Here is a 15,624-nt window from a genome sequence, read left to right on the forward strand (position 1 = left end):
ATGTTTCTTTACTGATCTCCAGTCTATGTTTGAGTCCAGATCAATAACCAGAAGAGTGTGGGGTCCTGGGGGACACAGAGACACAATCTTCACAATCTTCTTTCTTTGAAGCACCCAAGAACAGGAAATGTTGACACTAGCCAGGTGTAAACTTTTTAAATCATTAAATTTAAAATTTAAAATCATAAGGTAAAGTCCATTGGAGTATACAGTGGTGCTAGAAAGTTTAGAATTTTCTGAATATCTGCATAAATGTGACCTAAAATGTGATCAGATCTTCATATTTAATGTTGGATCATTTTGATCAATTAATAAATTAAAAGTATATCCTTTTGTGCGTTATTTGTTTTATTGGGTTCTCTATTTTTAATTTTAGGACTTGGATGAAGATCTGATCACATTTTATAGTAGGTCAAATTTAAGCAGAAATTCAGAAAAGTCTAACGGGTTCACAAACTTTCTAGCACCACTGTAAGAAGGCTGGAGAACCACCTCCTCATAATGTACAGCAATAAAAAAATGAATTTAGAAAAATTCAGACCTGTTGTTTTTCTCTAAGCAGAGAAATCACTCCAAATTTGGTAATAAACTATATACTCAAAATAAATGAAACATTAAGTCTGTCAGTCTGATCAAAAACAGATTACAGTCACTTTCTGAGTCACAAAACACTGTGGAACATATAGCATTCAACCAACACCATCTCTGGGGCAATTTTACTCCTGAAGAGGTTGTGGAGGCAGTTTTATTAAATAACTACCCTGGAGATCACCCAGAGTTCTACAAGTTACCTGTATTCCAAAACATCAAGGCTTAATTCCTGAGACTTGGAATACATCCTCTGTTTGCTTTCGAAAAACAGTTACAGATCCACAGGACTGTGCATTGTACAGACCCATTAGTTTATTAAACTCTGATTATAAGATAACGGCAAAGGCTCTTGCCCTTAGATTAGGAAATATTGCGAGGCATGAGACTGGAACAACTGCAGTTTCTAGTTTTAGGCTAAATAATAATCATATGAATCACAACTACTTTATTTACTCATACCCAGGACTACAAAATTAAAATAAATATTTAATCCTCTCTTTTTCATTCTGCAGTGATGATACTTCTCAAGTCTGAAAAACTGACCTGTATCAGTGAGTGACTAACCAACGAGGCAAGTCTCATCTGTGACTCTTTTTATATTCTGTGTGACTCTCTGCTGCTCTGGTTTCATACAGGAAACAGCCATGTCTGATCACATTCACTGCTGTCTTTAAGATTTGTGCGAACATTCAGGTTCAACACCAACTAATTTTTTGTACCTTCAATACACTTGTTTTGGAAATCCAGCACTATACAGATATAGTACAGTGGAGATATATATACAGTACAGTGCAGATGTAGTACAGTGGAGATATAGATACAGTACAGATATACATATAGTACAGAAAGATACAGGTACAGTAAAGTGGAGATATAGATACAGTACAGTACAGATGTAGTACAGTGGAGATATAGATACAGGTACAGTACAGATATAGATACAGTGGAGATATAGATATAGATACAGTACAGATGTAGTACAGTGGAGATATAGATACAGTACAGATACAGATATACATATAGTACAGAAAGATACTGTTATAGTACAGTGGAGATATAGATACAGTACAGTACAGATGTAGTACAGTGGAGATATAGATACAGTACAGATATACATACAGTATAGTACAGAAAGATACAGGTACAGTACAGATATAGATACAGTGGAGATATAGATATAGATACAGTACAGATGTAGTACAGTGGAGATATAGATACAGTACAGTACAGATATAGTACAATGGAGATATAGATACAGTACAGTGCAGATATAGATACAGTACAGTACAGATACAGTACAGATTTTAGTTTGGTCGGGAGGGGAGTGAGACCACTCCCTGTCCATCACTGCACGGTCACAGTCTGAGAACAGGAAGTAGTTTATAAACCGCAGCAACATCAGCAAAGACACTTATCTGGCAAAACTATGGTGATTTTCTATTACCTGTGGGTCTTTATCACATTCCACCCAGTTCTGAGGATGTACAAAGTGTTGTTGTGCTATAAATGAGATTTTACCTGGTCCAGGATTTTATTTCATGCGGCAGTTTTTAGGGTACTTTTATTTTGAAAGGTGCCGCCAAGTTAGAGTCGCTTCATGTCGCTGCTTCACGCTGCTCTGTCTTTGCTTGGAAATTGTCTGCCGACGACGTGTCCGTGATTATTCTGGTGAGTAGGGATTTCAGAAGTGATCTTTTCGTGAGAGTTTTTACTTTAAACGACCGCTCGAGTTTTCCCGAATCCTTTTCATGCTTTGACAACGATGATCTTCGTGTTCATAGTGCGAGTTGTCACACCGTCAATGCACGGTTGTGAATACTTATGCATTCAATTATTTTCTGCTTTATTTTTAATTAATTTAGTAGAAGTCTGGATTTTTTTTCGCTTTGACATTAAAGAGGACTTTGTGTTGATGGATGGCAAACATTCTCAGTTAAATCTATTATGGTTCCATGCAGCAACTTAATGAAATGTGAAAAAGTCCAAGGAGGGTATAGACTTTCTATAGGCACTATATTACTGAGGGATTCTCTGTGATCTCCTCTCTCTCACTGTGTCTCCTGTCCTACTGTGTGTGTTTGTTACTGAGGGATTCTCTGTGATCTCCTCTCTCTCACTGTGTCTCCTGTCCTACTGTGTGTGTTTGTTACCGAGGGATTCTCTGTGATCTTCTCTCTCTGACTGTGTCTCCTGTCCTGTTGTTTATGTATATTCCTGAGTGATTATGTGTGATCTCCTCTCTCTCACTGTGTCTCCTGGCCAGTTGGGTGTGTTTATAACTGAGAAAGCCACCAGCTGTTAGGATAAGAGCACAAAATGACAGACAAGATGGCAGCTACAGAGGTTCTTATGAAGAGTAAACACACTCATGGTTCTGAGAAACGACAACCTTTCTCAGAAACGACAATGCTGTGAGAGGTGTGGAGACATGCAAAAACACAGGTCTGCAGGTCACAGTACAGCAGAAATAACCCACAGAAACCACAGAGAGACGTGCTGCACAATGTGCTTCGCTTACTCCGGGAATGAAAGTGAAACAGGGGAAGTGTGTGACAACTTTCTTTTCTTAAAATGTTAAGTGTTGCTTACAGATGTTTACCTGGTGTCCTGTGTACACTGAGCAGGAGATGGTCTTGGGCAGTTTCATGTCGAGCTCAATACACACAGTAACACAGAGCTGGGACTGTCCTAAAGGACTGACACACTGCTGGGGTCTCCCCGCTCTTATATAGCTGGACAGCTCCTATTCCATCTACAAATATGCTGATGACACTACCGTCATTGGCCGAATCACTGCTAATGATGAGACAGCCTGCAGGGATGAGGTCAGGAACCTGGTGGAGTGCTGCACTGATAATAACCTCCCTCAATGTCCGCAAAACCAAGGAGCTGGTCATTGATTTCAGAAAGCATGGTGGGGATCACACCCTCTTCACATCAGTGGGGTGGCTGTTAAGATGGTTAGCAGCTTCACGTTCCTGGGTGCCTTCATCGCTAATGACTTAACGTGGTCCCAGCATGTAACTGGAGCTACATGCTACAACAGTGCTTTACTTCCTCAGACAGCTGAAGAAATCTGGTCTATCTTCAGCTGTCCTGACCACATGTTACAGGTGTGCTATTGAGAATGGCTCAGGTGTGGGATTACAGTGTGGTTTGGCAGCAGCTTGTTGTCTGACTAGAAGGAGTTACAGGGGGTGGTCAGGTCAGCCCAGTCCATCACTGGAGTACAGCTCCCCTCTATTTCAGACATTTTTACTACTCGCTAAGGAAGTATCATTAAGGACACCAGTCATCCTGGTTCCTCACTGTTCTCCTCTCTTCCCTCTGGTGAGAGTTATAGGAGCATAAAGGCACGAACGTCTAGACTCAGAGACAGCTTCTTCCCTAAAGGTTTCAGATAACTGAGCTCTACCCCTCCCACTGGCTACACTCACCCACTGTACTGCCAACACTGATGTGTTTTATTCTCTAGTTGTTATTTAACTTGTTGTTACTGCTGTTCTGTGTTTTTGGTGTTTCCTTGATGTCTTGTATTGGAGCATACATGCAAATAAGCATCTCATTGCACTTGTGCAGATGACAAGAAACTGAACTGAGCTTCTCTGTACTGAACCTGTATCTGTACTGAAGATTCACAACTGAAGAAGCTCACAGCTGAAATGTTGTGTCTCTAGTCTTGCCCTTTCAGCTGGAATAAACCTTTACTTTTTCCTGTGCAGCCTGCTGACACAGAATTTTAAACAGGCATAAGGCTGTTTCTCCAGATTTTTTCTACATGTAGGAACTTGAATGCAGAGTGTACGTAATCTTTTACATAGCACTTTTCTGAACACTCCACTCAAAGCTCTTTACAGGTAATGGTTATTTGGATGAAGAGCTGAATTTAGGGATTAATAGTTTGTTTCTACAGCCCAACTCCCAGCCAAACTAAATAACCTTAAAGAGACTCCACCATCCCTGGGGTGTGGACCCCAGTGTCCCGACTGCTGGTCAGTACAGATCAGGACACTGTGTGTGAGAGTAGGGGTGTGGACCCCAGTGTCCAAGGATGTTGGTAAGAGTTGACCTGGGTGTTCTGTTGATTTATTTTGGTCTTACTGATGAACCTGTTCAGTTGATAATTAACTTTATAAACCCACCAGGTGACGCCAGAGCAGTGTCACAGCGAGGACAGGAAACCCACCATCCTACATCAACAGGAAGAGAAGGAGAGAGAGAGAGAGGGAGAGGGAGATGGCGTCTGAGAGCTCAGCGTTCTGCCCTGGTGAGTTTTCTCTTGTTCTGCCTGTCAGAGTGTCGGTAAGGGAGTCACTGAGGGTCTCTTCTCTGTCACAGAGCACAGCAGCAGCTGGAGAAGTGTCTTCCTGTCTGCTGAGAGTGTGTTCTGTCTGTCAGACACACGGGGTCTGAACTAGGAAAGAGACAGGAGCTGGTTTACTTTCACTTTCCCTTGTTGGGGATCAGAGATGGGTACTGTCAACTCAAGCTGTTTGGAATTCACTAAATATTTTAATCAGGTGTTTATTTAAGGTAGAATGATTGGTGTTAAACCTGACTGTGTGCTGATGGTATTGGATTCACACTGTTAGTATTCATGATGCTCAGACACACTCAGATATGATCGTTTCCTGTTTGTTGCTCAGGGGTCGTGTTTATTGTACAGCTGATAATACCAGAGAGGAATCAGTACAGATGAACAACAGAGGAATTTATTTGGCCCATAATTAGTAGTGATTCCAGGTTCTCGTGCAGCTGTTTCTCCTGTCCTGACTGGGCAGCTTGTTCCCCCCTCCCGCCCCTCTCTGTGTACAGTAGAGCCTCCTGTCCTGACTGGAGGAGCTCACCCAGCTGTGTCTGGAGAGAAGCCGGGGTATTGTCTTCAACAATATGGCTGGGCAGCATGTTCCCTCCTCCCACCCCTCTCTGTGTAGTATGTCAGTGTGGGACACCCCCATCAGACTAAAGAGACTCAGTTCCTCCAGCCTGTCAGTGTGGGGCACTCCTTTCAGACTAAAGAGACTCAGTTTCTTTGGCCTGTCACTGTAGTAATAATAATAATAATAATAATTGCTTACACTTATATAGCACTTTTCTGGACACTCTACTCAAAGTGCTTTACAGGTAATGTGGACTCTCCTCCACCACCACCAATGTGCAGCATCCACCTGCCCAGGCTAAACTAGACTACACTAAAACTACATTTTAGTGTAGTTAAAACCCTACAGCCCAGAATGTTCCTCTCCTCCAGTCTAATTTCAAAGCAGTGATATCTTTTGGATAAAGTGGTGATTTTAATTTTACAATTAAAGGTCTGTGTTTTATAGTTTAAATATGCCCGACTGTCTTTTAACTGTATAAACTAACTCCTGTCTAATTCTCTTCAGGGGAGGTCAGAGGAGATCTGAGCAGAGATTTGAAGATCTAAGGGGATCAGACTGGGCTCTAGGGGAGTGTTTCACACTCAGCAGTGAAATTAGAGTTCAGTGGGAAACATTTAGGACAGAATAGAAAACACTTCTTTACTGAAAGAGTGGTGGGTGTCTAAACAAGACGTCCCTGCCAAGTGCTTAAGACTGAACCTTTCAGACATTTTAGATTCACAGCTACCAAACGAGCAGGATGGTCAGATGATTTTGTGATTTTTCCTAAACCCTGGGCACCTTTCAGACATGGCTGGTGAGATTGTAGATTCACTCAGGTATGGAGCTCTTGATCTTCCAGAAAGCAGCCTGGGCTGAAGGAGCTGCTCTCTAGTTTCATCACTGCCTGCTGGTGTGAAAGTCTTGACTACAGGGTTCAGATTTGCTCTGTGTCTTAACAGCCTGACTCTGCAAACTCCTACTGCTACTGAACACAGTGTGTTATTGGGAGTGCTGTGAATGGAAAAAGAGGCCTTTTCAAATCAATGTTGATAACTGCTATTTCAAACCAAACTCATTATATTTAATCGTGCAAATTAATACAATTTAACTAAAAATTGAGTTTGTACTAGAGAGAAGAGATTCAAACTGCCATCAGTGATAAGAAGCTGGTAAGTGAGATAAATAATCTGTGATCTTTCTCTCTGACAGGGAATGGACAGGCTGATTCCCATGAGGCACCACAGCGTCTCTCAGAGATCAGGATCATCCTGCTGGGGAAGAGAGGGTCTGGGAAGAGCTCAGCAGGAAATACCATCCTGGGCAGAGAGGAGTTTGACGCTGAGGGAGGAACTGAGGAGTGTGTGAAGAGACAGTGTGAAGTAGCTGGGAGGAAGATCACTGTGGTCGACACTCCAGACTGGGATGTGTGGCTGATGAGGAATGATCCACAGGAAATTGTGAAAATTGTGTCTCTGTGTACCCCAGGACCCCACACTTTCCTCCTGGTGATTAATCTGGACTCAAACACAGACTGGAGATCAGTGGAGGAACATCTGGAGCTTCTCAGTGAGAGAGTCCGGAGACACACAATAGTGCTGTTCACCTGGGGGGACACACTGAGAGACACAACCATTGAGCAGCTCATTAAAAGAGGAGGAAAGGGGCTCCAGTGGCTGGTGGAGAAGTGTGGGAACAGGTATCATGTTCTCAACAACAAGAACAGGGGTGACCGCACTCAGGTCACAGAGCTGCTAGAGAAGATAGAGGAGCTGGTGGCAGGAAACTATGGGCTGTACTTCACTACTGACATTGACCAACTACACACTGAACGTGACAAATACATCAGACAGAGGGAGGAGGACAGACAGAGAGAGACAGAGGAGCCCAGACTGCCTGTCAAGAGGAGGAACAGTATAAACGAGCCTCCCAGCAGTGAGTGAGATTGATGCTGTATTACTGAGTCACTGATATTACTGGTCATCAAACGCAGAGATTCAACTATCTTGTGTCCTTTTAGGAATTAAAATAATACTGTGCTCCACTCTGTACGCTATTACTAACACAGTGGCACACTGATATGTACCAGCTTAAATTAGTTCAGTCTCTGTAAATGAAAAGGTTTATATCAGTTGATCTAAACACACAATAACCTCTGTAATCTGTTCCTCAAGACTGTGTGACCAGCAGTGTCAAAGGCAGCTCTGAAGTCCAGCAGGACAGGAATGGATGAAAGAGCCCATCAGCAGATCATTAGAACCCCAAACAAGAGCTGTTTCTGTACATCAGTCTGAAAGACTCGTCACAGCTTGTCTGCAGATCAGTGAGTCTGTGACTGAACAGCAGCAGCCTGTTGTAGAATCTGTGTCAAACAGGGTGAGATGGTGAATTACTGAATTTGCCTTTTTTTTAAAATGAGTGATTAATCACAAAATATAGTCTGACGCTCAATTTTTCAGGGTGAACTCAGAAGGATTATTGTTAGTATTGTACTATGTACAGATTATCTTTATATCTCTATATATCCTTCTTCAAACAGTACAGAATCATGTGATATATCTGTTGTTTGAAGGCATATGACTGAATACACAGGGAGTGAAGCTGCTGTTTTCTGTTGTGTGACGTGTAAATGATTCTTCTCCTGTGTTTTGATCTGGAGCTTAAGAGTCTGACACTCTTTAGTGGGGAATTTAAGGCAGAATTCAAATTAAAGGCTATTCAGTCTTGAATAAACTGTTCAGCTGTGATGTTGAAACTGAGATCCTTCAAGAAACAGCTGGATGACAGGATCAGATCAACGAGTTACAGATCAATCAACCCAGATAGTTGCTTTCCTGTCATATGTCATTCCTTCTCGATGGTCTTGTGGTCTAAACATCTGTCTCTCCTCCTATTGCAGTGAGTGAAGGAGACCCTGCAGTCATCCTCTGAAGCCAGCAGCTCCGCGGTCACTCAGTAGAGCCAAAAGAGGACAGGACAAGTGTCCGGGAGACGGGTGACTGTGGTGGACACTCCAGACTGGACTACAGAACAGGAGCAAATTGTTGATACTGATGAGCAAAGTGAAACAGTAGAGAGATACAGGGAGACTGAGGAGCTGAGAAAGACAGCAGAGAAATTTAGAGAGAGCGTAGAGCCAAGGGACAGTAGAGCGATAAAGGAGGGGACTGAGGAGCTGAGAGAGACAGAGGAGACACACAGGAGAGAGATGCGAGTAATAGAGATACAGAGAGATGTCAGGGAGATACAGAGAAAAACTGCAGCAGGTCAGTCACTGATTCAGACAGTCTGTCTCAGCAGGAGAGGGAAATTAATTTCTCCTTATAAGCCCTGTTTAAATGAATTTAAAGATGATTTCATTTCTAACCAGTTTAATATCTCTTAAACGCTCAGACATTTGTTTAATTATGTGAGTTAAGTGTGTAAAATCATGACCTATTATATCTGTTATGACTAAAAATGATAAAAACATGTTTTTAATTATACTAAAATGTGAATGTAAGAGGGCTTTTTTTCAGATAAGTTGGAGAGTAAATCTCAGAGAAACTGTAAATTCCAACTTCAAAACAATTTCTCTCACAGACTGTTTACAAAGGTCTGGTTAGGTATGGTTTGACTGTAGCTTCCAAATCCCTTTGAAATAACCTAATTTTCTATCATTAAAAGCAAAATTGGTTTACTACTTACTAAATAACAGGGACCAAACACACAAAATTAGGAGCTCATTCAAGTCATGAGACTGTTAATCCAAGGATTATTATATATTAATATATAATACAACATAATACAATACAATATATATACACAAAATAAAATAATATTAATGTGTTTCTTGTATCTCCCCTGTGGTGTATTTTGTGCATTTTTTTTCTGAAGCAATATCTCCCCCAGTATGTACTAGTGAAAAGACATTGTGTTTTATATATCAGGAGTACTACTATTCTGTAATAGTTCTTTCAGTAAACTGGTGGACCACCAATTCTATGATAAGTTATTAATTTAAGGATAGTACAGGGAAACCTAAGCAAAGGGTCCAAGTGAAGTACAGAGTCATGCTGATAACATCAGGTCCTAAATAAAAATACAGTATTTTAAATATATCTCAATGAATGTTTAAGAGCTTCACTCCAACAGCATAAAACACATTTAAAAAACTTAGCTTGTAAAAATCAAAGGTTAAAGATGTACACAATCTTTAGAAAATGTGTCTTTATAAACACATGTATAGTTCTTAAGGGATTAACTTTTTATGTTAATAAAGTTCAGTGAACTTTTAAAACATTTTTGTAATCTTATTGCATGACAACAAATACCGCTCTAATAGAGCACCAGTAAAAAATTGCAAAAACTTGTTTTTTCACGTAGCTGTGCAGCCATCCAAACGATCCGTATTTGTTACCTTGTTTAATTGAAATGTAGATTTCTTCAATAAAATTATCTTCCTCTTCATTAAAAAATCTTTGCTTGTTAATCAGTTGTGCTTCATATTCCGATGTCTTCCTGTTTAGCTCTGACTGGTACTTCATTGGACTAGTTTTGGGGCTAAAGGAGCAAAAGCTCACTGATGAGGAAGTGGAGAAGACGGAGGGGAAGGACATCCTCTCAATCTTCGATTGAATGCGAGAGGCTGGAGACGGTAGCTGCTGCATCAGATCCAAGCCGGGCTGGTGAAGCTGAGCGAAATGAAGAAGATCAAGGCATGTCTGAGATCCCCGCACGACAACATGGAGCAGAACAAAAACTTTGAGACGGAGATGGAGGAGCTGGTCCCAGAAAGGAGGAGGTGGACCACGCTTCAATTAACTGCATCGCCTGTCGGGTTTCGTGCCATGCGGGATGTTTCCTTCCCCCTGCAGACGAGATGAAAGACTGCACTGTCATGGATGACACAGGGCACTGTGTGATCTGCCCGGGTCGCTGCCACCACTCTGACCATCCGAGATGACGATGTGGGAATATGAAGTTGTGAAAGTCAAGAAGACGGTCAAAGAACTCAAGGACAACTTTGTTAAGGCTTCCAGCAAATTGATGTCAACGACGGAGATGCTCGAGAACATCGAAGTTGACTTTGAGGTGATCAAAGACTGGATCATGCAGCTGATCAGGCTGTCCTCCAACTGCCTGGCGCGGCTGGAGGAGATCGCCCTGAAGCCCAACGCTCTGTCCACGGCCGCCTACATCGAGCTGCTCATCCGCAACGAGGAAGAGGAGGCCCGCATCGCCGAGCTGCGCAAGATGAAACAGCACGCCGAGATCCTCCCCAAGATCGCCAACAACGAGAAACTGCTGCCGGAGGAGTGCAGGATCGTGAGGGAGAAAAACCAGAGGCTGAGCAAAATCTCTACAGGAATAAAAAACCTGGAGTGCAGGAAACTGAACTGAACACGATTTAATCCTTTCTCATTTACTCAATTTACTCACTGTCTTCTCCCAGATGGGAAATGTGCTTTAGGCAGGTTAAAGACACAACACAAGACAGGATACGATGAACACAAACCCATCAACACATAAGCAATAATCAATGAAAGTTCAGGAGGGGTGAAGGCAGCTGAATTCCTTAAACTCAGCTGCCACAACTTGCATTAATTCTGACTTAAGAGCTCAGCCTCCATATATACCACTCGTCGCCCTCTTCCTCTGCCTTGCTCAATTTTCACTAACCTCCTTCACTCCCATTGCACCTCCCCCCTTGGTCGCATGGGGCCCAACTGATGGGAGGTTGGCCCTCAGCCAGCCGGGTTAAGCCAAGTCTTCACAACTCTACTTTCTCCTGATCTTCCATTGCTGTCGTTCCCCATCAACTAGACCAAATCGACACCCTGGGGGAAGAAGCTTGGATTGACAGGGCGAGGGGTGGTCATGGCACTCACACCTCTGTTAGCTCATTGATTGAGATATTGATCAGTGTTGATCATGAGCTCAGACTGTCACACCTCTGTTAGCTCATTGATTGAGATATCGATCAGTGTTGATCAGGCAGTCAATAATTATGTTGGCTCTCTGCAAGGCTTATTGTGCATAAACTACCAGTTGTAACTGTTCTGCACCAATAATTTAACTGGTTACTTTCCCTTTCTGGACTGGTATGTCTATTGGGTTAAAAGAAATGTATTTACAAGCCTGCTTGTTTACAGTGTCATAGAGCCACAACATGTCACTGGACGTTTTGGTTTTGTTGTCTCGTTCTGTAATTACAGAAATGTAATTATTATGTGATGAAAATTGGAGGTTATACATGTAACTGTGTCCTGGGTAATTTAGTTTAGAATATATATATATTTTTAGATTTTAGTTTTTTTTTTAAAGTACAGCAGACATCTGACTCATAAAAAACTCTTTCCAATGTGATTTTCACCATTTGTCCCCCAGGAGGAGCTCCAGTCCCACTTTGATATTTTAATTTGTACTCTTCTGTATGCATGTGTGCTGCTCCTAAGCAGAGTTAAATATACTCACGAGTACACTGTTGTGCAGAGCTGTGTTTTTTTACAGGTTTGAACATTTCCTTTGCACATTAAACTACAGCACATGAAATCTACTTCAGATCTTTAAATATTTCACTTGGTAGAACTGGATCTCTTTGGCCGAGGACAAAGGAGATTTGATCCAAGGGTATGAAATCCTAAGGAAGTTTTATATTTCTGTCTGTACTTCAGGATATATAGACCCACCTAGTGTACCTTATCACAATCAGCAAAGTACAAAGAATAAGGAGATCACAATTGTAAACTACATAATAGGACATTTAGGGTGGAGAAATTAAAACTCTCCTTCACACAAAAGAGTGTTGCTCCTTCACACAAGGAGCAGCTTGTTCCACACTCCCACTCTTCTTTGTGTAGAGACATGCCTCCTGTTCTCAGGTACAAATACATGTAACTGTTGCTTCACTTCAAAATGAACATGTTTCACGGGATTAACGAACACCCTTCACAGAGAAGCAAGTGCCTTCAGATTTTGCATCACTGGACACCAGTGAGTTCATTGGCTTATCTTGGCTCATTAAATTAATTATTTATCAATCCATTATTAAATCATTAATTAATTCATTAACAAAGTAAACAGGAGAATGAGGTACCGAGCTGCTGAGCCACACAGAGCCTTATAGCTGACCATGAGGATTTTGAAAGCTGACTGGAAACCAGTGCAGGGACTCCAGGACAGGAGTAATGTCATCACCTGCACAAGACCTGGTCATGATTCTGGCTGCTAAATTCTGCACAGTTAACACAGAAAATACTACTACAACTACTTCTACTACTACTAATAATAATAATAATTGCTTACACCTATATATAGCGCTTTTCTGGACACTCCGCTCAAAGTGCATACAGGTAATGGAGAATCCCACCACTAACACCAATGATTAGCACCAACCTGGATGATGCAACAGCAGCCAGAGTTGTGCCAGTACTCTCTACACAGCAGCTCTCAGTGGAGAGGAGCACAGACTGATGAAGCCAGTTCAGGAGGAAACAGGAGAATGACTGTGAAAATCTCTCTGGCCAGCACTGGAGTATCCTGAGCCTGGGGCCTACAAAAACTTTAGTCCCAGGACAACATTTTTTTTTTATTTGTATGATAAAAACTGCAAAAAAGAATATATAAATATAGCAAGGAATGTGGCACTGTGGCACAATTTGGTAGCTTTGCCGCCTCACAACAGGTTTAATTCCTGTCTGTGTGGAGTCTGCATGTTCTCCCCATGTTTACATGGGTTTCATAGACATGCAGATGGGTTAATGGACTTATGGGAAAACTGTCCCTGGTGTGAGAGTATCTGTGTCGGCGTGTCTCTGTGTGCGACTGAGTCTGTCTGTCCTGTGTCCCTTTGCTTGCCCGGATATTTTGTTTCTTTTCAAAAGTGAAAGAAATTAAAATAATCAGTCAAACCCTGCAGATAATCTGCAGTAGATTAGCAGTTGTTAGTTGTCATTACCAGTTCTCTCCAGTGAACACAGGCTTCTAATCGGGTCTAATATAGAATCTACCACTCCAGTACTGGAGTCGAATGTTGCCAGAAAAAAAAAGCATAAAATTGCAAATTTTTCATTACTTCTCACCAGAAATGTAACCTGTTCAGACAGAAATTACGGCACTTCTACACCTACGGCCGCACAGTCAGCTCGGAATCCTACAGACACAAACTTCCGCCCCTTCACTCGCTCACCAGTTCAACAACAGAGGATAGATTTCCTCTTAAAAATCAGCACATTAATGGCGTCCTTATCGCTTAAATTAACACCCGAGGACACTTTGTACACGTCACAGTGATTGATTCTTACATTCACATTGAAAACTCCAAACAGTTCACAGTGCAGTGAGGATACAATGTTCCTGAGACGACATTATTTAAATTAAAAAAAAAGAATTAAAAGCTACACACTGGACCGAGGAAATATATCGGAACTGACTGCTTTAATCCCGACAAACCCTCATCAGGGTTTTCTCTTAGGACTGAAGAAATACAGCCAACATAACAATAATAAAAATGAAAGCAATACAGTTAAAATCGGACTGCACAACTAAATCTGAGAGGAAAGCCCAGTAAAAACTGGTAAAAAAAAGATCTGGAATAAGAGTTCACTGTTTAGAAAGAGAAATAGAAAAAGGCCGCCGCGAGCCCTCCTCAAGCCTCCTCAGTCAGTGGCAGCGCAGCGCTGCTCTCTGATTGGCTGGGGGCTGAGAAAGACGCAATTTTCCGGTTTTCCCTGTCAATGTGTGTGAGAGTAGGGGTGTGGACCCCAGTGTCCCGACTGCTGGTCAGTACAGATCAGGACACTGTGTGAGAGTAGGGGTGAGGACCCCAGTGTCCAGACTGCTGGTCAGTACAGATCAGGACACTGTGTGTGAGAGTAGGGGTGTGACCCCAGTGTCCCGACTGCTGGTCAGTACAGATCAGGACACTGTGTGTGAGAGTAGGGGTGTGGACCCCAGTGTCCCGACTGCTGGTCAGTACAGATCAGGACACTGTGTGTGAGAGTAGGGGTGTGGACCCCAGTGTCCCGACTGCTGGTCAGTACAGATCAGGACACTGTGTGTGAGAGTAGGGGTGTGGACCCCAGTGTCCCGACTGCTGGTCAGTACAGATCAGGACTCTGTGTGTGAGAGTAGGTGTGTGGACCCCAGTGTCCCGACTGCTGGTCAGTACAGATCAGGACACTGTGTGTGAGAGTAGGGGTGTGGACCCCAGTGTCCCGACTGCTGGTCCGTACAGATCAGGACACTGTGTGTGAGAGTAGGGGTGTGGACCCCAGTGTCCCGACTGCTGGTCAGTACAGATCAGGACACTGTGTGTGAGAGTAGGGGTGTGGACCCCAGTGTCCCGACTGCTGGTCAGTACAGATCAGGACACTGTGTGTGAGAGTAGGGGTGTGGACCCCAGTGACCCGACTGCTGGTCAGTACAGATCAGGACACTGTGTGAGAGTAGGGGTGTGGACCCCAGTGTCCCGACTGCTGGTCAGTACAGATCAGGACACAGTGTGAGAGTAGGGGTGTGGACCCCAGTGTCCCGACTGCTGGTCAGTACAGATCAGGACACTGTGTGTGAGAGTAGGGGTGTGACCCCAGTGTCCCGACTGCTGGTCAGTACAGATCCCAGGACACTGTGTGTAAGAGTAGGGGTGTGGACCCCAGTGTCCTGACTGCTGGTCAGTACAGATCCCAGGACATTGTGTGTGAGAGTAGGGGTGTGGACCCCAGTGTCCTGACTTCTGGTCAGTACAGATCCCAGGACACTGTGTGTGAGAGTAGGGGTGTGGACCCCAGTGTCCCGACTGCTGGTCAGTACAGATCCAGGACACTGTGTGTGAGAGTAGGGGTGTGGACCCCAGTGTCCCGACTGCTGGTCAGTACAGATCCAGGACACTGTGTGTGAGAGTAGGGGTGTGGACCCCAGTGTCCCAACTGCTGGTCAGTACAGATCCAGGACACTGTGTGTGAGAGTAGGGGTGTGGACCCCAGTGTCCCGACTGCTGGTCAGTACAGATCAGGACACTGTGTGTGAGAGTAGGGGTGTGGACCCCAGTGACCCGACTGCTGGTCAGTACAGATCAGGACACTGTGTGAGAGTAGGGGTGTGGACCCCAGTGTCCCGACTGCTGGTCAGTACAGATCAGGACACTGTGTGTGAGAGTAGGGGTGTGACCCCAGTGTCCCGACTGCTGGTC

The 15,624-nt window shown here is 43.3% G+C and overlaps 1 protein-coding gene across 2 annotated transcripts; it reads left to right on the plus strand.

Annotated features, from left to right (window-relative positions):
• Nucleotides 1-2,105: 2,105 nt before the first annotated feature.
• Nucleotides 2,106-10,876, plus strand: LOC148812566 (GTPase IMAP family member 9-like). Of its 2 annotated transcripts, XM_088908587.1 has the most exons (4): nucleotides 2,106-2,259; nucleotides 4,737-4,858; nucleotides 6,666-7,388; nucleotides 8,353-9,910. In XM_088908587.1, exons 2-4 carry the CDS (start codon nucleotides 4,828-4,830, stop codon nucleotides 8,382-8,384), a joined length of 786 nt encoding a protein of 261 aa, XP_088764713.1. In that variant the 5' UTR covers nucleotides 2,106-2,259; nucleotides 4,737-4,827; the 3' UTR covers nucleotides 8,385-9,910. The 2 variants fall into 2 exon arrangements, with proteins under 2 accessions (XP_088764713.1, XP_088764714.1); XM_088908588.1 differs by lacking the exons at nucleotides 2,106-2,259; nucleotides 4,737-4,858; nucleotides 6,666-7,388 and adding an exon at nucleotides 7,607-7,829 and having other exon boundaries at nucleotides 8,353-10,876.
• The last annotated feature ends 4,748 nt before the right edge of the window (nucleotides 10,877-15,624 follow it).

The sequence above is a fragment of the Atractosteus spatula genome (assembly GCF_055471065.1).
Source record: "Atractosteus spatula isolate fAtrSpa1 chromosome 10 unlocalized genomic scaffold, fAtrSpa1.hap1 SUPER_10_unloc_2, whole genome shotgun sequence".
In the NCBI taxonomy this organism is placed as follows: Eukaryota; Metazoa; Chordata; class Actinopteri; order Semionotiformes; family Lepisosteidae; genus Atractosteus; species Atractosteus spatula.

What these genes read in the sequence shown, in the direction of transcription:
- LOC148812566 (XM_088908587.1), top strand. Translation starts at nt 4,828, where the DNA reads ATGGCGTCTGAGAGCTCAGCGTTCTGCCCTG. An exon ending in GAGCTCAGCGTTCTGCCCTG is followed by an intron (nt 4,859 to 6,665) that starts GTGAGTTTTCTC and finishes TCTCTCTGACAG; the next exon opens with GGAATGGACAGGCTGATTCC. An exon ending in TATAAACGAGCCTCCCAGCA is followed by an intron (nt 7,389 to 8,352) that starts GTGAGTGAGATT and finishes CTCCTATTGCAG; the next exon opens with TGAGTGAAGGAGACCCTGCA.